Genomic DNA, 25,224 nt, shown 5'->3' on the forward strand with positions numbered 1-25,224 from the left:
TAGAGTAAACCCTGTATTCGTGAGGTCAGAAATGTGAACATGTGAGGGGTTGATTTCTCCGCTTTGATCAAACGTTCAGTTTACGTTAAATCACAACAAGGTACAGTACTGAGACAAGTACAGCTATTTTGAGGAGATACTCCTGTTAATGTGAGAGTGAGAGAGTCAGTTTTGGTTTTACGCCGTTGAGCAATATTCCAGCAACCTGACGGCGGGGGACACCAGAGAGATTTTATTTTTGATATATGTACAGGTATTTACAAGTGGTAAACCTGAACATTCTCGATAAAACCTATTTCGTACATGTTACTGATAAAAACATATTTTCTCTTTTTCAAAATACTATGGCAGGTTTTGGCACTTTCAGAACATAAAATTTCATTAGATGAGATAAAAGCAGTTTTCCGAGTATTGCTTATATTCATAAAATCCGGACAAATTCTAAGACAATTATCAATAAGATTCTTTCGCTCGACACTGTACACTGGACAATGAAGTAAAACGTGGTATTCATCCTCAATTACATTCACTCAATTAAAACATGTTCTCTCTTGTAGAGGAATATTAGCATATCTGCCCAGTTCAATATTGATTGGTGCTGTGTCACATCTAAATTTTGCTAATGCACTTCTATGTGCTCTTGGGATGCTATGACAGACATAAAATGCTTGAGTAAAACAATTCTTAAAAGTAGAATATAATCTCAGCTTATCACCTCCCTTTCGGCACGGACCTTGTGGCTGTAAAATACTTTCTCTCCACTGTGTGACATGCCTTTGATACAGCACAGCTCGTACCTCTGACGAAATAAAATGTATAGTTATTCACAGGGATAAAATGGGCTAGTCCCAACTCCGACAACTTAGTATGTATGCGGAAGTGTAAATTACGCTTACGGCGGATCGCCCATCGATCACTTCATAAAAATATTTCTTTCGTAATGCGACTAAAATGAAGGTTACATAAACGTTTATCAAATCTTACAGTACTACCCCACTGGTGTACAACTGGGGGCATCCATGCTATTTCACCATTAACAGCCTTTACATACTTTTTAAGCCCTAGGAAGAAACGCATAGCACGATTTTGGACAGCATTGATACAAGACATATTATAAGAGCCCCATATACAGAGCAACCTGAAATTATTGAGAATTTAAAGATTGTAATTTTTATTAAAAAATTCACTCATTACTCACGTATTAAATGTGAATATTAGCAGAACATAACTCCAGATTCAAAGACAGGTGAACAGTTAGTATTTTGTCAAGACACCATGGGCAGCAATGCAGGCTTCAATGCGGCGGGGCATACTACTGATCAAAGAAGTTAGAAAGTCGTGGTCCATGCTGTCCCAATATCGGACAAACTCTTCTTTCATATCAGCAATATTTGTCAGATTTTTCTAATTGACACTTTCCTTCATAAGTCCCCAAACATTTTCTATTGGATTTAGGTCAGGGCTATAGCTTGGCCAATCTAATAATGTCATATTTTGGGTCCGAAACCAGGCCTGTGAATGCTTTGAACGATGTTTTGGGTCGTTGTCCTGCTGAAAAATCCAAACATTTCCATAGAACACCTGAGTAGATGGAAATAAATGTCCCTCGAGAATATCTGTGTACCGCTCACTGTTCATATTCCCTTCAAATACACAGAGGGGCGTTGCCCCTAACACAGATATGCCACCCCACACGTTAAATTTCGGACTGTACTTTGGGCGCTGATACAAAGGTTTTTCAGTTTGTTTGGTCCAGAATTTCAGTGTATTAGGAAACAGCCACACAGAACTTTCATCTGAGAAAATCACATTGTCCCAGTTAAAATTTCTATGCTGTAAGCACCAGTTCAACCTTCGCTCCTTTTGTTCAGGTTTCATGATCGGTGATGGAATTCCTCGACTTTTCTGCCAACCCATTGCATGCAGCTCAGTTCTAATTGTATCCTTACAGACAGCCACAGTTCCTCTATCAATCATACACAGCCTTAAGTTTTCTAAACTCCTTCGTTTGTTTTTAGAAACAAGAATACCAAGCCGCCTCCTGTCACCGACAGTCAATTTTCTGGGCCAACCTGCGCCTCCCTGGTGCTCAATGCCATATCCAGTTGCAATATTTTTCAAAACACGATAAACAGTGGACAAAGGGATGCCTGTTCTACTTGAAATCACTTTAGCTGATCTGATGTCCTTGTTATAATACTCTAAAATCAACTTCCTCTTCTCTAAATCATCCATACTGAAAATCACTGAAAATGTCGTCTGCTAGCAAGTAAACAAAGGGGTATAACTCTTCACAAACTAATGAAAAAGTATTAACGGAGTTGTCTCTCTTGAATGAAACCAAGCACTTGATAGCTGGTCAAGGTTGTTTATACTAGAAATCCAATTAAACATATTCCTAAAATTCGCAATAATTTCTGGTCATAATATACATGAACCATAGTCCAAAATGGACCAAACCATTGTATCATCCAGTTTAGTGAACGTAGTATATTCCATTCCACCAAGCAATTTGTATTTAGATATAGAAAGGCCAAGCGCCCTACTGGCCGAATTAGCTGCAGATTTGGCCATCCTTGCGTAATCTAAATATTCTGTGAGAAGCAAACCTAATAAGTAACAGTAACTCTCCACTGTTTCTAAAACACCCTCACCAATCATAAATATGATACTTGTTTTTGGTACAGTCTGTGATCTAAAGTGAATTACTGTCGATTTTGCACTGTTAACAGTCATTCTGTTTGAAACACACCAGCTATGTAAGCAGTCGAGTAGGATATTAAGATCTTCTTCCTTCTCAGCCAACAAAATAATATCATCCGCATATGCCAGAATTCCCACTGTATTATTATCTATAGATACACCTTTAATGAGAGCGTCTATTGCGCATAACAAATCAATATACAGGTTAAACAGGAGTAGCGAGAGCAAACAGCCTTGTTTCAAACCGCATGTAACATCGAAAAAGGGTGTCAGAAGACCGTTAAGTCGGATACAGCACTGTACATTTCTATACAAGGATAAAAAAGATTTCAGCATAAGTTGCCATTTATGCCTTTGTTTTGTAGTTTCTCCCACAACACGTTTCGATCTATGCAATCATAGGCTTTTCTAAAATCAATAAAAGCGACATATGTAGATTCCTTCATCCCTTTGCGTGTTTCTATAATGCGTGACATATGTCAACCAAGTCAGCGAGCCTGACCACCCGATCCCTTTAGTCGCCTCTTACGACAAGCATGGGTTACTGAAGGCCAATATTCTAACCCGGAACTTCAAGGGTAGCAATCAGTTAAAATCACACTATAACCGGTGATCAGTAAACACACTGAGACACTTAGGTCAGTTTAGATATTTAATCCGTGAGCACATCATGCTTTTTTAGATGTCGAATAAAAGATCAAACATCAATTTAAAATTTTAATCTGCCATTAAATATGTGATTTCTTCATGTTTTTGTTTGTTTGAAATCTTTGATGTCAATCTTGTCAAATGAATAACTAAATCAGTAAAAAGGACTTTTTTACCAACCTTTTTTCCTGTAATCGGGGGAAAACAGGGTGTCTTGTCTGAATGTCTGAAACTGTAACAATCTTCGATTTTTTGCCAAACTGAAAATCTGTGACCGTAAAACAAAGTAATCGTCCCAGAGTTACACGTTATATGTGGGATTACACTTTCTCAGTAAAGTACAGATTCTAGTACTTTTGTTGGATAGAGTCCCAATAAAATGACTAGAATATGTACCTTACAGTGAATTTTGTAATCCCAAATATAACATGTGGTGCATTTGACCATTTCGTAAATGGCATTGTGCACGTCCCAGAGTTGTTACGTACGTAATATATCAAATAACAGCAAATATCAATATTATGTCGGTATTATCATGTCAGATTCAGTTAGTCAACTTACAGTTACGTAGGGACTGAATAGTCATATTGCCACAATATTGCATGTTCAGCTTCAACTGTAGGTTATATCCAGGCAGGGAGAATAGAAGACGTTTACACATTGTAGATTATCCCTGAATATATCAAGGAAGCGATAACTTAAGTTTGTTAATGAATGTGTACACGTGAGAGTGTGTGCCTCCGAGAGTGTCAAGTACGCACCTGCGTCTTGAATTCTATCATATTCCATGAAAATATAAGTTTAATCGATCTGATGGAGGTTGGCTTCGACGCTTGGGTATACATATTTCTTAGCGGTATGCAAGTTGTGGTCTACTTTCGAGATCAATATTTTACTCCGCTCATATTACATTCAGTATTTAGAACACGGTTAAATATCATGTCAATATGAATCCTAAAACATGCACTTGTATGTCTTATAAAGTTGGACTAATCTTAAATACACAGAAAATAAAAGCAGATATATTACCGCGAACTACTTCGTATAGTTTTTTCTACAAGCACTTCCGGGTTGTAATTCGGTTCGAAAATGATGTCTGCTGATTAGAATTCATAATGTCTTGAGCTTTAGTTTGGACGCTGAATGCCGGCGCATGGTAAGGTTACGTGACTAATGAAGTCTATCGATTAGGAATAGAGGATGGAATTCGTATAAATTTGAATCTTTATCATTTTGTTGACGTTTATGGTTGTCGGAATCAGAATTGAATGTGCAGGTATACGTTTTTTCACGATCTTCAACTGAATCACAAATCTTGATCACATCTGTGTAGTAATTAATCACTTAACGCTGGTGTGTCATTGAGACAAACGGTCACTGTGACTTTCAATTCCTTTTTGTTATGGTGAATCGTTGAGTGTTTGCGGTTTTTAATCTTGCTTTTGGCATATATTAACGCACGCAACATGAGCAAATACTGACATCTGGAATCTTGACATCTTCATGATAAAAGACCATGGCGTAGGCCTTGGGTAGAAATTGACCTCTCTCCCTGTGGAAAAGGCGACATGTGAAAACCACACACATGTATAAAGAGCCTTTTTCATTTATTGTAGTTGTGCTTGGCACAGAAATATATCATCTGGTAAATGTCAGCCCAGTCAACTTTGTGATCCAAACAGTCTGCTAGTTTATATAATTCTGTTAAGTGGGTTTTCAGCAGAAGATACGGGCCACCAAATATGATGATAGATTGTCACGACAGAAAGACAAGAATAAGGGTTCATTGTCCTGGTTAATGACACAGACTGCTTCTTGTCATCACATGCATGTCTCCTTTAATCTAAAAATATTAGATATATATATTCATATAGTGAGCAAATAGATTCTGTTTTGAGTAGCTCTCAGCAATATTCTGCTTCCACCACAGATTATGAAAACCAGCTGGGATGCTTGCATCTAGAAAAACAATAACGCCATGATCATTTAACAATACAACAGACTTAGTAATATTTTTCATTTTGCTAATTGTTGGGATTGTTTTCATTTTAGCTTACCGTGGGAATCATAGGCAAGACTGATTGCATGTTATCGTATCCTTGCAAGTGTTTAACATTGCTCTTAAAGTCTTTCACTGATTTGTTTGGTCTAGTCTTACCTCAGTTATTAATGTATGATACCTGCTGATATTATGTTGCTGAAAGTGAAATATTGCTGCTTGCAGCGTTAAACATTGTTGATAACCTCAACATTTATCACACCAAGGTTTACTTTATTTAACAGTTTACAATGGTTAGTGCAGCCTTTGCAGTATCAGCTCGGTAAGGTTATCATGGTTATGTTTTATAACTCTTCTGATTTGTTTACATCAGATTTGATGTATCATGACATATGTTAATTGTCAACTTTTGTCTTTTACAGAAAATACCATAGCAAATAATAATGTCATCAGCAAGCAACTTAGCAGTGCCCATGGTGCTGTGGGGCAGGCATGCTCCAACACACTGCATATCTGCCATTCTCATGACAGCAGATATGAAGAATATCGTAACTGGATGCAATGATGGACAGATATGTATATGGGACCTCAATGAAAATTGGCAGGTTTGTTCACTTACATGCTTACATCACTGACCATTTCTTTTCTTCAGTATAGGAGCTTGTGTGGTAATGACCTGATAGTGATTTTGCAAACATGGCCAATAAAACGTAGACATTTGAGCTGAAGCGTCACCTGACAAAATGATTTAGCATTTAAATTTATCTCCTGTTCTTATGGTTTTATACACAGTTTGTATGTGTCACTATATGCCTGCTTCACATATTGCAATACTTGACTCATAATCGGAGTCATATAATGCATATCATAATGCTAAATTTGCACAGATTTTACTGGGGGTGATGGGGTAGCCTAGTGGTTACTACGTTCGCTTGTACCACTGAAGACCTGGGTTCTATTCCCCATCTGGGTACAGTGTGTGATGCCCATTTCTTTTGTCCCCTGCCATGATATTGCTAAAAGCAGCGTGAAGCTTAACTCACATATTTTATATGAATTGCTATCGGACAGTTTGCAAAGAGCTCTCATAAAACAGGAATTATTTCTAATGTTGATTTGTCATGTTGACAAGGCATCATTATGATTAGATATTACAATTTCCTGTTTCAGTGTATCATTTTGCATATATTCTATATCAGAATTTTTGCACACGTCAGTTATTGGTCTAATATTGATCCTTGCAGCTGTATCCGAGGAGCATGTTGTTTGGACATACAACAGCTATCAGCTGCCTGGCCCTCGGCTCAGACAATCCACAGACATCTTATGTTGTCAGTGCCTCAGAAAATGGGTAGGGTGATATTTGAGTCTTTGACCATGTTGTCGGAAACATGAAATACCTTATTTCCAAAACACATTGCCTCTCCTTTTGTAAATGTGATGAACAAAGTATGTCTGTCACTTTCAGTAAAGGTAAATGAAGTATACTGGTTATTTCCTTGATTATCATGTACAAGAATTTTGTAATTGACAAAAACTGTTTTTCAGAGAGATGTGTTTATGGGATATCACTGATGGTCGATGCATTGAACACACAAAGATGTCTATAGTGCACACGGATATCAATGTGAGTATCGTCACTGTATTGAGAGCGATGGTATGTCTGACATTCTAAATCAAATTAGCAGCACGTTGATATTTTTAGAATGACAAAAGCATGATATTGTGATATTATGTATCAATACTCATTTCTGTCATGATTGCATGTCTAGACTGGACTAGACTCCATTGTTTACAGACCGCCACCATATAGCTGGAATATTGCTGAGTGCGGCGTAAGACTAAACTCACTCACTCTTGATCCCAGTGATTTACAATTTTCTTACAGCATTTTACTATGTGCAAGAGCAACTGACCCATGTAACCATTAAAAGGATTATAATTATATATTAAAGTTATACATTTTATTATAGTTGTCTTGTAATCTTTAGGAGTGTTTTGTATCAGTCAGGATTTCGGGATGTCCGACTCACTGACTAAGTTTATTGTCATTGTTCCCTGACAAAGTGGTATGCTCCTCATAACATCCACACTGGATTGTCTGGTCCAGATTCATTTATTTGCCATGTTTACAGGCTGTCAAACAGATAATAATAAACAACAAATAAAACATTTATGTGAATTGTACAGGAAGAAAACTACCCCAAAATTGATCATAGTATAATTTTTTGAAATCAGGAACAAATGATTTAAGGACTCCGAAAATATAGCAACATTACTTAAATGATCCACCCTCCCTTAAATGATCCACCCTCCCTGTTTCCCTCCCATGTGGTCTACGTTTTGACAGACGGTCACTGTTATCAAAACTGACTATACACTAAAGTGTGATTTCACTGGGCAATTTTCTGTATGATTAACATTGCAGATGTGCAGTAAGTTTCATCCATTTTGCATGCTGTACATTTGATATGTTTCTTCTACACCCAGGCCTACAGATTCCGCTCATCTAAAGAACTGAGGCTAGTGTGTAATGGCTACTACCCGGAAATCCATGTCATCGACCCCCTCAGTTTTGAGTTGTTGTGGTCTCTGTGCTCCAAACTAGCACCAGACTGGATCAGTGCATGCTGTGTTCTTCGGGCCTGTCAAAAGAGAAGGTAACTATATTCTTAGCCATGTTAGCTGAAAGTGTCTCAGGTTTTTAAAATTTTTTTTATATGAATATAACACAATGCCAGTAATTTGTTTTGTGATGAAGTGTTTCTGGATATATAGTTACAAAGATGGGTCTAGAAACACGAGACAGTAACACTGTACTAGCTGTGCCTTCTGTAGACTAGTGTCATTACTTGTTTACTCTCAGTTACATACATATGCTAAATCAACATTACATCACATTACACTTTCGACCTGTGAAAATCTGGGTTAGATTTGGTCTTTGGTACCCAAAAAGAGGTGACAAACAGGATTAAGTGGTCTGATTCTTTTGGTTGACACATGTCATCGTTTCCCAACGATGTGATCACTGGATTGTCAAGTGCAGACTATTATTTACAGGTTGACGCCATATAGCTGGAATATGGCTGAGTGTGTTTTTAAACAACAAAACCAAAAAGCATTACTCTTTCTTTGGTCAGGGGTGCAGAGTTGTGGCCCTTAGTATAGCCAGGCCTTTCTTTACTTGAATTACTGTTGTATAGCCTGGATATGATTATGATGTTTCTAATACTCCCAGATGATGTAGTGCTTGCTGTATCTAACTCGGGAACTGTCAAAGTATGGACACTGACATCAGAACCCAAGGTAAGAGAACTGTTTCTCATCTAGAATTTGCTCAAATTTTCCAGGGGGTGATGGGGTAGCCTTGTGGTTAAAGCGTTTGCTTGTCACACCGAAGACCTGGGTTCGATTCCCCACATGGGTACAATGTGTGAAGCCCATTTCTGGTGTCCCCACTGTGATATTGCTGGAATATTGCTAAAAGCAGCATAAAAATCATGCTCACTCACTCACTCACTCTTTGTGCCATGGTATGTACAACAAAACAGAATGTGGTCAAAGGAAAAGCTATATTTGTGATATCAGCAGTTTAAGGAATAAAACTGATTAACTTATATTTTGTTTCCTAATCATGGGTTCAAGTGATCAATTTCCTTCTGTGTAATAATTGATTGTCTGCTACAAGACAAGGCTGTGTTAACAGCATCAGGGCCAGATGTCCCATGAAAACAACAAGTTGATCCTTATACTTGCTAACCTCTACTCTGAGTACTATGTTGAAATGGATATCCAGAAAAGATAAGAGCAGTCATTTGTGGAAGAGGTTCAGAGCATTAAGCATGATAAATTTGGACATTTTACCCCCAAAAAGGCCCTAAATTTGTTTTAGCCTTGACATGGCCCTGATTGCCTTTGATTTACCCTGAAAAGGCCTTTTATTTAGCAACATTTGTCAAGTTATGATTTTACAGGAATCTCAAACATAATAAAAACTCTTTGGAAAGGCAGAGGGTGTTAATTAACATTTGTAAGAGTTACTTAGGAGATAAACATCATGTGCTGGCCAATTTCCGGGTGTTGTTGAGTATTTGAAGCAAGGGAATTCATTTAGAACCGATGGTGTTAGCCGGAGGTTTCAAATGAAGTATTCCCGTGCTTCAGATACTCAACAACACCCGAAATTGGCCAGCACATGATGTTTATTGACATTGTAAACACAAAAGTAAACCAAAATGTCCACACACGTTTTTGTGTCTGCACTCATTGACATCGAGTATGGGAACAGCAGTGAAATGTCATCAGCCGGCTGTTTCGCTGTCTACCATGGTAGCATCTGGAACTGCTCATTTGTGACATCATTCGGACTTTACGTCACAATATGACTTGCATGACGTCACCACTGCTGACGACGTAACAATACAATGCTGTGAGCGATGTTTGTACGTATTAATACACAGCGAATGATCTTGCAATTTCCAGGAATCAAATACCATTCAATCATGTTTTTCAACCAATCTGATTAAAGAAGAACATAGTGACCTTTGGTTTATAATCTCCTCTAACATGTCTTATGGTCGGTCCCACATGTATTCAACTACTTGTGTTTTATATGTGTTTCTATAGTTCCTTAGAACTGTTGATAGGGTTCTGGTACCATGAAAGAGAAAGGCTTAGGTAGGGAGTCACTTGGTCAGCCTAGGCAAGATGCATGTTTTGCACAGACAACCTGTGACTGCCTACAACAATAGATGGAACAAGGGTATGCTTTGATTAGGTGGTACTAGAGGCTGGAAACTTTTGTCAAGGTTGTTTCCACTCATGGTTGTTTCCACTCATGGTTGAAATTCAAGGGAGAGTGCATAATGTGAGATAGGATAAGTATCATTGTTATACAATTTATTCTAAAATTCACAACATTAAATAATATAGATGTGTAATGAATTTAAAATTTGGAAATTTAAAATTCACAATATTAAATAATATGGATATGTAACGATCTTAAAATTTTGAAATCTCAGAAACCATGTGGGATGTGTTGCTATTGATGAGCCATTACTCGGACTGTTTAAAGTATCATCATTATTTTACATACATTGAGTTCAACGACTTAAATTGTCTTAATTTTAATCTATTTGTTTTAAAAGTAGTCCTGTCCAGTCCTATCATGTTTCAGTTGAGAATATTTCTAGAACATTCAGGTGAGCTGGAGAGCCGTGATTCCCTCGTCACTACGTTCATAGAGCATGTTGTGTTAATGGCATGAATTACAACTGGTATTTTTTACCATCTAACAACTTTAATTACAGACAAAGTCCGTCTATGAGGATGAATCGAAGCAGATACGCTGTCTGAATGCTCAAACTTTAACATGTTGCCCATACAACCAGCGAACTGTCCTCATCGTCTGCTCCAAGTACTGGCAGGTAAATCACATTCTGTTGCCATGGCAACTATGTTATTTTTTTATCAATCCATTGTTCCCATCATCCCATCCCTCAATGTCCATAGAAAGCTTATTAATGATGTTTACCATTTTGCTTCTATTTATTATCAATTTTACAATCAATAACTTAGTGTTTCATCTATACTATCATAAGATGTTTAATAATTTTATTAATGTCATTCCACAGTCATATCATCCTCTGGTTTGAACTAATCTGTCACTATTTCAAAGTAGTACCTACCTGAATAAGTCAGTCCAGACATTTTAAATGCTTTTATCATACCCCATGGAGACAAAGATTTCACCTTTCATAAGAGGCCTTTCTTGGTGGATTGGTTATTGAAGTCCATTGTGACTATTTATTCTGATGTTATGTGACTAATTGTGTATGTAGCCATGGTAACTGTCTTGTGAATGTTTCCCTGACTTGTCTTTATTGGTCAAGCATGCCTTTTTCCAAAAAGAAGATAATAGATAGTTAATTTTTGTTCTTTCTAAATTATATTTCCTTATTTCTTAAAGTGCATTTGTCTGCATAAACATGATAAAGATCATGATTGTGAATGCCTTTTTAGTCTTCCTCAGCAATATCTAGATGTGAAATTACTCAAACATGATATAAACTGTGATCACGGGTTGTGTGCCGCTTTTTCACTGTGGTCGAGTTACATGTTTGACTTATGTCAGTAACAGCATAAAGTAAAGAGCTTTCTGTGCATAGGAAATCTGATCAGTCATTGATGTTTCTAATTGTGATACGACACCTAAGTTTTTAAGGGGAGTGACACACATACCCATAGGTGTGTCATCATAATGTTCAAGATAGAACTTACAGAATGGGTTGTCTTTTTTAGAATAATCATTTTCTGATTAAAATATGTTAAGCTGGATATGTTATTCTGTTAAGTTCATACATTTTTCAATTTTTACAGATATTAACACAAAATTTAATTTTTATCAAGAGGCTTTCGAAACTAAATGCAGCCCCATAGACTCGGCCACAGATAACAATGTTTCAATAATGTTAAAATTTTTGTTCAAAGACAGCTCGAAACATGACGACATGTTCCTCGATATCTGTCCATATCAGTTTTGTGCTAAAAATTAACAATGCCAACATCATGATTTTTGACTAATGAAAATGTATGATTATTTTGTTCTATATTGATAATATCCATAAATATGGATATATAAACATGTTTGTATGTTTGTTTGTATTTATAGGTGGTTATTTGTTTGTTTTTTTATCTGTAGTTACCATCCTCCTCCATCCCAACTATACTGAAGGAAACAAATAAGGGAACACCACTTCATGGCAGTGTTCCTTTATTTATTCTCAGATTTCCTCCCACAGCGCTATTCAAAGCTGGTGATGAAAACTGGAAAATATTGAAAAGAATACCTGAATTTTCATGTGTTCCTTTATTTGTTTCTGTCAGTGTATCTGTATTGAATCCCTAGTGGACTTTGTACTTATGTCACCTACATTGTTCCCTGTAATACCTCGTGTCATGTCTCATTGTAGGTGTCATTCTGTTCTCTACTCATTAGGAGGAAAGGTGTTACCATTTGTATCATGTTGTACCTGTGGTTCGCAGAAAGACATGACTATTTTCCCTGTACATATATTCTGATGTAACTGTTGATAGTGTTGAATTCACTTTTAGTCAGGAGATGCACTTCAAGAATAGTAGCGAGCATGACTAAGTACAGTTTTATGAGTTTCCTGTCCTGCTAATTTGCCAAATCAATTTCAATTTTTATTGAGATGAATCTCGAGAATACCAAGATTCAGGGTCCTGAAAACAAAAACAATTTTGAGTGACTTCAAGTTAGAAAAATGTATCATGAAAATTTGGGAAAATGTGGTAAAAATACTTTTAAAAGTTGGATATTATTTTACATATTCTGTTTATTGTATGGAGTTAAAACTCCCATCCATTGACTACTATCCATACAAAAGTTAAGACCTTTCATTTTCAACAGATCACTAAATCTGATGAAGTGTTTTCTGTTTCAAATTCATGGTAATTTAATCCAGCAACCATGTTTGTGAAAATATATATAGTCAGTCCAGTATGAATGTTACATGCTAGGCATAGGTTAATTCAAATTAACCTGAAACATTTACAGGCCTGAATAGATTTAACATGTAGTAACAGTCATAATAAAGGTTTATATTCTCTTAACCCTCAGGATACCTTTAACATTAGACAAACTGCATTGTTATGGGAAGGTCCGGGTTTGATTCCCTACATGGGTACACTATGTGAAGCCCACTTCTGATGACCCCCAAGCCCCCAAGAAATTGCTAGATTATTCCTAGAAGCAGCATAAAACCGTATTCACTTACTCGCACCATCAACATTTTACCATTGTTTCCCGGAAAAATGTATCTGCAGCTATGACTACTTTGTAAACGATTAAACAGAAAAAAAGATTTTTCTTGATAAATGCATCTTTCAGCAAAATTCTTCCCTAATCATATCAGGTAGTAAATAATCCTGTCTTGGCTGATAAGTCAGTGATTGTAATCATGAGCAGTGCCCACACTGTCAAGTACAATGACACGGAATCAGATCACAGATCACAAGTCCTGACCTCCTTATCCAATTTAGTCATCTTTTATTACAAGCAATAGACCTTTCCTAACCCAGGTACTTCTAGGATTAACTACAGATGTATCTTCGCGATTGGTATGTAATGTCACCTCCAGTACTACTTGTCCAATCTCAAAGCAAATGGTAACATCATGCCTGACTTGATCGCTTCTATATCACTTTTCAAGGTGTATAATTATAACCCCCAATCTGAGAGTCCTCGTCACCATGGAAACCGGGTAAGATCGTTTGCAGCCTAGATCTAGTACCATCAGTAGCGTACGTTTCACCTAACATAATGTTTGGTTTCAGTTGCTTAGTCTTTCCTAGTTTCTATGTCTAATTCATTTTGTACACCTCCTATTACAAATATTCACAAATACATCTTGACCTAATTTGCATGTTCAAATGATTAAAATGATCAATAGTTATGATGCTTAGTAAATGAGACATTTGATTTGGAGTATTAAAACCATTGGAATGGATTTGGAAATTTTCAGTGTTCGTTGCTTTTTGATGAGAATATTTGAAGAACAAAAAGTGTTTTCCTGGAATACTGTAACTTTGATCGTGTAGAAATAAGGAATCATACCAACTGCGTACATTCTGCGAGAGAGGAAATCTAGTATTTGTGAATTTCTGTAATGCCACAGCTGCAGCCAGGCATTGATCAGACAGTGACTGATGGAAGTACTTTGTAACCATGGTAACTCGATAAGGAATAATACCATATGCTTCTCCTGCATGGTTTACTTTTGCTTCACTCATCCAAAAACTGTTTGATTGGCAAGAACATTCACAATAATACAGACCAAACAATCTGAGGGCTGTTTCTCAAAACTGGCACAATTCTATATTTTTACAAGCAACTCTGGACCTCCAATCTCTAACATTAATAATCTGTTTTGACCAAGTATATCAGATGACCATAGAACCTTTGGATTTAAAACCTGTTGAAAACTGAATGTTTACATTTCATTCAAAAACAAAAAGGGAACTATTTGTTTGGAGTGTTACTATGGTGACTGCCATGTCATTCTATTTTGAGAGATTGGAGGTTGCTTTCTTGATTTCTGAGGGTACTTTTCATATTATGCACTATAAATCCTGGGGTTTGCAGAATAATAATTCATGGGAATAGTAAATTCTAGCAGAATGAATACTTCTCAGCTGCTTCCTCAGTCATGCACACCATTTGATTCTGCTAGCCAACAAGCAACTTTGAAGGTTATCAAGCTTAGACTGAAAAAGAGTTGCTTGACTAAACTACTTTTGTTAATTGTACACCATCCCGAAAATACAGTGTTTACATGATAAGGATAGGACTCAAAATCAGCTATGCTGCATCGGGCTCACTAGTGTTAGGATTTTGGTAACACTGATTTGGAATTAGTATTTTGTACTGAGTATTATTTTTAGATAGATGATTATGTTGCATCCAAGTGCTGTATATTGTATATGTAGATTTGGTTCTGTGCCCTTCGGGATATTCTATTTATCCCTTTAAAGGTTATGTTGCTTTTTATCACTATTGGTTCAATGGATTATCAGTCACTAAGATCAGTAGTACAAGCAGATCAACAGGCATTTTACAGGAAGATGTCTTATTTACTGATGCAGGTAATCACTTTCTGTGCGAGAATCACACAATCAGTGTAATTGTCGCGGGCAGATTTTTCTTGTTTACCACTCTGGGCATTTCGGTTTTATATAGGAGCATGTTCATGCTATTTTCTTACAGGGTGTTTTGAGATCATAAGCACAAATCTGTAAATCCAGTTACAGGATTTTGAAAAGGGCTAAAAGTGAGTGAGTGAGTGAGTGAGTTTAGTTTTACGCCGCACTCAGCAATATTCCAGCTATATGGCGGCGGTCTGTAAATAATCAAGTCTGGACCAGACAATCCAGTGATCAACATCATGAGCATCATTCTACGCAATTGGGATATGAGGACATGTGTCAACCAAGTCAGCGAGCCTGACCACCTGATCCCATTAGTCGATTCTTACGACAAGCATGGGTTACTGAAGATCAATTCTAACCTACGGTAGATCTTCACGGGTAAAAGAGCTAAGAGAGCATTTTACTTATTTACCACTTCTTGCACTTCAACCCTTAAGAAAACCAGGTTTTATGTCTATTTAACATGATTCACATACATGTATTATAGATGTGTATGAAATCTGCTATGGATAGTACACTCAGTAGCAAGTGTGCTGCAGTATATTCAGTTTCCTTTACAAAATATATTGAATATTCTGCATCAATTTGACGGACATTGGACATGGATTTCAATCAAGATTCAATTACATATTGTAATACTATGGAGCGTATTAGGATTTCCCTACAGATTTGTGTTCTATCACCAAGTAAGAGGTGGTGGTGGTGTAGTGTTGAGTCAGGTCCTTGGCTCATCATACCAGTTATGGATTCCATACCCCACATTGGTACAAGTTCATTTCTACAAGTAGCACAAAAATAAACTCCTTTACTCACCTTGTCACCAAATCTGATGGATGTGTGAGGATATGCCATGGTCCATCTCTGTTACAATCAGTCAATTGTAAAAACAGATTTGATCACAGAAAAATCTAGGTATATGAGAGTTCTATATCATTGTAGTTAAAGAACTGAGTTATATTAGCTGTTTATGATATTGTAAATAACCTTGGAGGACCACTGCCTTATATTGAATGGACTGTATGTCTTGTTTATACTCTGTTACAGTTGGGCATTTGATTGACCATCAGCTGAACTGTAAAACACGCTCTGTGTGGTTCTGACGTTTATAAAACACCCAGTTCAGCGTGATTCTGACATTTTCTAACCTGCTCACTTGCTGATATTATGTATATAATCATATTTGAGCATGCATGAAAGACTTATTATATACAAATCAGGGCTTGATTTAGTGTTTTGTTACTTGTACGGGTGCTACCCAATATTACAAAGTGCAACCTAGCTATTAGTCTAACTTGCACCAGGTGCAAGTCAATTTTTGAGTTCGTAAACTTCTGAATAAAACATCTAAATGATAGCATATTTCTTTCATTACATATTGAAATAAAAGCAGTGCAACTGGAATTTGTCTGATGCAACTAGGTTTTGTTCTTAGGTTGCACCTGGGGCAAGTAGGTTAACATCTCTTAAATCGAGCCCTGCAAATAACATGATTCCGGAGTGTTTTCTCTAAAATCCTATAAATCCCATCTGTCTGAAGTTAATTTTCACATAACCAGCTCATAACGTAGCCTTTTTCTTAAAATTGCATCCGGTTTTAATTTTCTGATGAAATGTGTTTGTTAACAAATTGATAAACCTGTGTGATATACAGTCTTTGTGATTCCATTCGAAACTATATATGTTCATGTATAAGCTACTGATGTCAGAGGGGCAGTGGGGTAGCCTTGTGGTTAAAGTGTTCGCTCGTCATGCCAAAGACCGGGGTTCAATTCCCCACATGGGTACAATGTGTGAAGCCCATTTCTGGTGTTCCCCACTGTAATATTGCTAGAATATTGCTAAAAGGGACGTAAAACTAAACTCTCTTCTGATGTCAGGTGTGATTTTCTGAATGCTATTTCGTTTGTACGAAGAATTAACACACTTTGACGCTGTCTGGCTTACGAAAATATTGACCTCACATGAACGATATTTTGTCATATTTTGATGCAGAGAGGTGTAATTTTGGAGTACAAATTGTTATTTAGATTGGATAAGTATGAATACGAAGTGGTTCAGAAATCTCTGCACAAATGACAGACAGCTTGGATATTCTTTCCACAAACTGCTTTCTTCCTTTTTATTTTGTTTCAATTACACAATTTCTACCAAATCAATATTTGTGAGTATTTGACTTTGACAATAACCAAGACACAATTTCAGTGTCAAAGTTGAAACAATTTTTTGTTTTCCTGTAGAATTGTTCACAACTCATCAAGCGCAATAGCTTATGCTTTTCTTTTTTAATGCTATTTAATGATGCAGGAATTTGTAAAAACGTATCCTATATTAATATTTATTACCGGGTAAATCAGATGATTTAACTCTAGCATGTGCATGGTAGTTGAGTAGGATGGCCATAGCTATTTGTAGGCTTGATGTGAAACCATCTTGTGTGATACTTACTGGTGCTGAATTTTAAACAATCAGTGTCTCATCATAGGCCAACTGTTTTCTTTTTCATACATTTATTTAAAACATGAATTTGTCTAATCATATTGTACCAAATTAACCAGATTCATTGTATGTGGATGTATTTTCATGTTTTCCTTATTGTTATGCTCTTATGTATTTATGTCTCAATGGATAATGTGACAAGTATGATTTTCACGTATATTGGTCAGTATTGCAGCCTCCCAACATTGTGTATGGGGGTTGTAACTCAGTTGTTTGAGTCGGCCGAGCTGGTCGTGTTGAGATGACCTTGAGACATGGATGTTGATACCACACATACAGTTTCCGAATGATACATTGTGTCACTTCACACAAACGTATTTGCAACCTTTTTAGTACAATTGAAAAAAGTTTAAAATCATGTAAATGCCAAAATTGTATGTACCAAGTCTCTTATATTTTTAAGTTTGAAGATATTCTCTTATGTGTACAAGATCATGAAATTATATATTTCTATCTACCATTTTGCAAAATTAAGAAAAAGTTTCGTTGGCATTTTACAGATTGAAGATTTTCTTCTGTGTACAAGATCATGAAAATATTTTTTTCCCTACCATTTTGCAAAATTGAGAAAAGTTTCAAAGATTTGTATTGTAAATCTGATAAAATTCTTCGTGATGTATCATATTGGTAACAGTGAATTGTGATACACTGGTGTACCCACTCAAGTGTCAAGTCTCCACGCTGTAGAAAGTAGATCAGGTGACTATAGTTGCAAACCTGTCATCCATTGTAGATATACGATGCTGGGGATTTCACCTTGTTGTGTTCTGAGTCGAACCGAGTCGGTGAACGGTGGGCAGGTGGCGACTTCATCAGCGTTGACCGTGTCATTGTATGGAGCAACGATGGCAAGGGGTATCTCTACAAGCTACCTACCAAGTGAGTATGGAATAAAAATGATAATTTCCCATATTTGTAGTTCTCAAGATGGTGAATAGGCATTTATTTCAGGACTCAGTGGTGTTCTGTGTTTGGGTCTTGTTTTATATCGTTCTCATCCATGTTACATGAAAGAAAACCTATCTTTATCAGATAGTGTGGCCTCTTGTTTTTGATGATGGCTAATAATGAGATCACTGTGTAAGAAAGAAGTACCTTGTTCAGTTAGTTACTTGCTGTAAAAGCACCCCTTTCAAAGCTGAAAGTTTATCCAACAGGCCATACATATTTTTAGATTGTCTTCAGTTTCATTAACATTTGAATTAGGTTTGAGGGGCGGTGGGGTAGCCCAGTGGTTAAAGCGTTGGCTCGTCACGCCAAAAACCCGGGTTCGAATCCCCACATGGGTACAATTTGTGAAGCCCATTTCTGGTGTCCCCCACCGGGATGTTGCTGGAATATTGCTAAAAGCAGCATAAAACCAAATTCAGTCAGTCAGTCAGAATTAGGTTTGATCACATTAACTTGATCTCTGAAAACAAGTTTGTCTCGCTGAGTATGGCTTTGAAAAGGACCCTCTTTGTCAATTTTATATACACCTGGGAATACCATAAGGTAGTCATGGTTTGTTGTGGAATTTCTTTAAAAACATTAGTGCAAAGTTTTGTATATTTGTACCTGTAACTCTGTAGTGTAGCATAAAAAAGATAATCATTAACATACCAACATTTGAACTGCATTTGTTTCTGTTGGGGAAACAGGTTAAGATTGTAGATAATTTGACAGTTTAGGAAGAGGGATATTTATTTATTTGAAAGGATATGAAGAGGAATTGAAAGCATGTAGCTGTCATTGCCTTCTGTAGCCTGTTTTGGTGTAGAATGTTTTTTGTGTCGCTTTGCAATCTGTTTAGTTTGGTTTGTTTATAAAATGCATGTTGATAAAATATCTCATGCTTACATTCTTATGTTTAAGTTTTTGGATGAATTTGTTATGGCCAGTATGTGCTGAGGGGGTGAATAAAGAAGTTTGTAAGATTTCTTTGATGAAACTTGTTCATGGTGACAAATAGTGACAGTAGAACATGGTTATAGAAAGCACCTTAGAGTAGTTGACATGTATTTGTGACACCTTTTATATCTGTAGTTAGTAAAAATTAGAACTTTCTCTGCCATGTTGGATTCCTCACTATTGATAACATTTACCATTAAGTATGTATTCAAAAGATTGGTATGGCTTACCATGTATTTTTGAATGAAGCGTAAGCAACCATTCTTATGCAACACATGCTGAAGGTGGTGGATGTTTGGTACTCAGATTAACATTATTGTATTGGTATTTTCATGAATACCAGTCTGTGACTTTTGCCTCTTGTCCCAAGCCTGAAACGTGTAAAAGCCTGTTCAAATCTACTGGAAATGATGCTATGAGCCATAGTTAGAGTTGTATTTCAAAGGTTTTGGGCACAGATGGAAATTATTACTGAAGAATTTTTGCTATGAAGAAAAGCTTGTTACAAAGATAGAATTTAGTTGAAAGAGTGCGAGCAGTTTGTCACTCTTGTTACATGCTATTGTTTTTATGATCTCTTTTAAGTTGCAAATCCATTTGCAAATACCATCTTTGTATGTATAATATTGATTGTATAGTGAACACAGACATTTTAATGGCCTTTATAACTGTTATATGTTACATCTGTCTTCCTTATAACCATGTTCTACTTAACCTGCATATCTCATCTTGTATAAGACAATTTGTCTATCAGTTCATTACCAGTGGATGAAAGTTTTGTAACAGAAGGAAGTATTATTCACTGATATATCCATTGTAATAAGAGTAATATTGTCTTGATACTAATGGAAGAAATACTAACAGGTTTAGCCTCACTGAATCACAGCACAGTCTCACAGTCCCTGATGCACTGGTAGCAATACATCACCAGATTACATCACATCAATTCTTGTTTTGTTTCTGAAGCAGGCTTGCATGCAGCAATTGTAGTGCTATGACTGTTGTAACTTCCTCACTTAGACACTGAACTGTTCTCTTAACAAGGCCCCGGTATCCCTGGCTTGTTGTTAGAGCCAAGTATGATGACTAGGTCGTTACAGTGTGTGACGCTCTGTTTGTATGTTGTAGTGGCCCAATGCCATGGATTGTCAGTCATGGTATCAACTAGAAAGTTACTTAATGTTACCCAGGTCATTAAATCAGATATTTTACTTTGATATGATCCCCTGTGTGTTAAGATCTGAGGACACCTCTCATTGGGTTAGGGTTAAAGTGTTTGCCCATCATGCCAAAGATCTGGATTTGATTGCCACATGGGTGCAATGTGTGAAGCCCATTTCTGGTCTCACCCACCGTGACATCGGTGGAATATTGCTAAAAGTGGTGTAAAATCATACTCACTCTCATTAGGTGAACTTGCGTTTCAGTCAATAAATGTTGAGGCTTCCAAATTCTCAGTACAAATGAGCAAAGCATTCAGATGAAAAAAACGTGTTTCTGGTCTTGAAAAAGAATTGAACTGAAAAAATCTGAATGCAAAACCACAAAGCCATGATGTTTTTATTGAGGCTATACATGTTAGAGGATTCACTATTTAGGGTGCACTAGACCTGTGGCAGTATTCTTTGACACAGATTACAATATTCGAATTGAGGTTGTAAGAAATGAAGCCAATTTGTTTAAGAAAGTTGCCTTATAGTAAAGACTGCTCAAGAACTCAAATATCTTTCATTTTGATTGGCTGGTCGAAGTTTGTTTGCATCTTCTGCATAGTAGTCCTTGGATCTTCATGCAGAGGGGCATTGTATTGAAGTGAAAGATCTAATGTTAACTGGATTGTGATGCAGCTCGACATTTGCTGAAGAGAACATTGAGAACTTCCAGCTGTTCAACACCAACTTGTAGCTACCATGGTCATAGCTCTACAATTGCTTTGTGCAAGTCGGCTCATGTGACAACATCTCATGCGTAAAATGCCACCAGGTCATTCTCATCCTGGGAGAAAGTGTGAAAGGAATGGTTTTCTAGCTCTCCATGTGATAGATACTAAATCCCACTAATTTTCTTTGTGAACACTAGTCTTCTGAAAGGAAAGGCAATTACAAGGTAAGGAATGTAAACTGTCTTTGGACTTTATATTTCTACAATTGTGTTGTCATACATCTTTTGAAGACTGACCTTCTCTTTGGTATGTGTAAGCTGTAATGTGTATGCTGAAGTTGAGTTGTTTTGTTTTTTAAAAACTTTCTTGTCATTTGTTCTTTTGAGTGTCTGAGCAACCCTCTTACATGTCTGAAAACCTGTCTCTGTTGTGATCTACGGTAAATATCCCATTAACAATCAATTAAATTATTGAAGCATGTTGGAAAAAAACAAACATAAAAAATAGCCACTGTTAATGTTGAAGTTGGTGACAAGAAGGTTTATGTTTAATGTTCTTTAAGATTTATTACATTTGTGTGTTACAAGCTTTATAGCTGACATTGCAAACTGCATAGTGTACAGATCAACTGCATGTGGACATAATTTCCAGACAAGTGACTCAATTGTTATGGACTTCCCCAGAGGTACAGATAAGCTGCGTATCTGCGTAAATTACGCAAATATTTATGTGAAAACTCAATTCGTAATAAGTCTATTGCGTACAAGTACGCTTGAATTTTTGTAAATACTCACTAAATGTGATCTTACATGCGTACACACAAAAATGTTGAATCATAGCCATCACCGGTGCATAGATAAAATAACTGAGGTATATTCAGAGGTTCTATTTCAACACATGAACTTAGCAACATGCAGTCTCTCTTGTCGTTTCTCATATTACAGATCCAATATAAATAACATTTAAACTTTATTATATTTTTAAAATCAATGAAAATTGGCAAAATACCCTATTGAATCTGAGTGAGGTGGGTACAATTTATGTGGTTACTCAAAGGAAATTTAGGATACCCAATTGAGATGAACACAAGCGAGTACATAACTCAATGACCCAAAAAGTTGTCTGTGGCTCTGCTTCCATTTGTACCCAAATGATATTTCAGAAAGTTGTTGTCAAACCTCTACCTGTAATATTGAATCTGTCTGCTTGTACTCATCAGCAGCTTTACTATGAAGACAACTACAGTTGTTAGTGGGGAATGTCTTACCTCTCTTCCTTGTGTGAAGCTGCAGTGTTCTCATCAGTTTCAGTCAGTATGGTTTGTCAAATGTCCTTGGTATTGATAATGGGAAATAATTGGTCACTGTAAGTCAAACTGATTGGTTTGAATATTTAGAATTCAGATAATCGTGTCAATTTATTGATAATGGGAAATAATTGGTCACTGTAAGTCAAACTGATTGGTTTGAATATTTAGAATTCAGATAATCGTGTCAATTTATTGATAATGGGAAATAATTGGTCACTGTAAGTCAAACTGATTGGTTTGAATATTTAGAATCGTGGTCAATTTATTGGAGATAATCATGTCCATTTATTGATAATGGGAAATAATTGGTCACTGTAAGTCAAACTGATTGGTTTGAATATTTAGAATTCAGATAATCGTGTCAATTTATTGATAATGGGAAATAATTGGTCATTGTATGTCAGACTGTTTGATTTGAATATTTAGAACTCACATATTTGTGTCCTTTTATTGATAATGGGAAATAATGTCAAACTGATTGGTTTGAATATTTAGAATTCGGATCTGATAATCATGTCCATTTTTGTAAACAATCTGCCTAAATGTTTGGTCATTTCCTCTTGGTGAATAATTGTTTGTAACACTCATCTGTAGAATCATTCTTGAGTCATCATGGCCATTGTTTCATGTCATCACTAATACAAACAAGATTCGGGTAGGGTTATACCTTACTAACCGTGACTTTCTTGCAACTCAAGGTCAAGGCCACCGTCTGTAAGTTCTGAGTAAGTACCAGAGTTATGAGAAAGTCCAGAGGTATCAATTATTGCTAGCTGTATAGAACTGAGCTACTGGAAAGGCTCTCTCATTCTTTCTTTCAGTTATGAGCCAACTGAAGCTTTGCAATAGACACTGTCACTAGATTTCTTGATAGAAATGTCAACATATGATATCCTCAAGTAACTCTTAATTTACACTGAATTACTGTTGTGATGGTCTGTTGAAGAAGCTTCAGTTAGCTCAGTTGATCTGTCCTGGCAACATCCCATATCATGTCATCTGTTCTCACTCATCATTCCCAAAGCACTGCTTTCCTCCTCAACATGCTAACAAAAAATAACATTAGTAACATAAATAAGAAAATAAATGAAAAGGAACATCGTTCCATGTTCCTTCTGACCACTAAACCCAAAGGAAATTCCAGGTTGAGAGTTGCAAGAGGTGACCAATTGAATCAGGTGGTCAGACCAGGTTGATTGTGTGTCACCTTACTCTAGAGGCAAATATACTGAGGGAAACAAATAAGGAAACACCACTCCATTGCAGTGTTCCTTTTTTTATTCTCAGATTCTCACCCACAGTGCAATACAAAGCTTGTGAAGAAACCTGGAAAAGAATTAAAGAACACTTGTGCTTTCATGTGTTCCCTTATTTTTTCCTTCAGTATATTTTCTCAGGTATCAATCATTGGGTTGTGTGGTCCAGACATGATGCTTTACTGACTGCTGTCATATTGCTTGAATATTGCTGAGTGCGGCGTTAAACAATAACCTGATCCAGGCCATGTAAATGTCTCATCTCAAATGCTTTTTGTAAGGCAATATATCCTTAAAAGTCTGTAATTAACATTTGAATTGAAACATGGACGAGTCAGGGCAAACAAAAGATTATAAAAAATGCCCTTTATTCTTTCCTGGGGCTGTTGCCTGCACCCTCTTCCCTATCACCTACTGCTGCCCCGCCCACAAACCCTGCACCCCCAACTAACTCGCATCATACCATTTAGTTGTTAAGAAAATCATGGTATGTTGAATGTTAATGCATGACTGAGCCATCCCTTATGGTCTGAGTTGGGATTTTTCCCCTTCAGGTTGCTTGCATACTTATACAGTTGAATGTTCATATGCCTGTAGTGAATTGCTTGAAAACAGTAAGTGTACAACATATTTAACATATGAGAAGTATATGTAAAATGATTTTTATTTCATTCTCTTAATGTGTTCCTAGGGGTAGCCTAGTGTTTAAAGCGTTCATTCGTCATGCCGAAGACCCAGGTTCGATTCCCCACATGGGTACAATGTGTGAAGCCCATTTCTGGTGTCCCCCGCCGTGATATTGCTGGAATATTGCTAAAAGCGGCGTAAAACACAACTCACTCACTCACTATTATTTAGAAGAAAAGGCAAACATTTCTTTACTGTCAGTCTGCAAGTTATGATGATAATAAAGATTTGGTGCTCACTAAACTCCAGCATAAATCATATGTATATACAACCTTGTGGCCCTCAGTGTGCATAGGGGCCTTGAACAGTTAGCTAAAAAATATACAGATGCAAAATACTATGCCGTGTCATGTGTTTGAAAACTTAATAAGGCTGTAATGATAAATTTGTCTTGGTATATATGATTAGCTCATGAAGATGACTAAGCAGGTGTCATATGACTCTCAGGTAAGAGAGTTTACTTTGTAGCCTGATGGTACAACTTTTAGGAGTACCCTCTTGGATCAGTACCAGGGAGGGTATGACATGCTGCTTGAATGGTTGCTAGTATTTTCTGCTTGATCTTTCTGCTTACCTGCATATAGGCAGTAAGGCTGTAATATGTAGTAATAGTTTCCTAGCTATT

The 25,224-nt window shown here is 36.7% G+C and overlaps 1 protein-coding gene across 1 annotated transcript in view; it reads left to right on the forward strand.

Moving 5' to 3' along the window:
• Nucleotides 1-4,428: 4,428 nt before the first annotated feature.
• The window catches only part of LOC124276898 (WD repeat-containing protein 7-like), a 56,511-nt gene continuing 35,715 nt past the window's right edge, over nt 4,429-25,224 (forward strand). The window contains 11 exon segments of the mRNA XM_046712566.1: nt 4,429-4,507; nt 5,773-5,955; nt 6,595-6,701; nt 6,899-6,977; nt 7,841-7,993; nt 7,995-8,010; nt 8,589-8,656; nt 10,660-10,776; nt 13,585-13,635; nt 18,309-18,454; nt 21,545-21,571. Of these exon segments, the coding sequence (XP_046568522.1) occupies nt 5,794-5,955; nt 6,595-6,701; nt 6,899-6,977; nt 7,841-7,993; nt 7,995-8,010; nt 8,589-8,656; nt 10,660-10,776; nt 13,585-13,635; nt 18,309-18,454; nt 21,545-21,571 (926 nt within the window). The 5' untranslated portion in view covers nt 4,429-4,507; nt 5,773-5,793.

The sequence above is a fragment of the Haliotis rubra genome, unplaced genomic scaffold, assembly GCF_003918875.1.
Source record: "Haliotis rubra isolate DU_JTF1 unplaced genomic scaffold, ASM391887v1 Scf215, whole genome shotgun sequence".
Lineage (NCBI taxonomy): Eukaryota > Metazoa > Mollusca > Gastropoda > Lepetellida > Haliotidae > Haliotis > Haliotis rubra.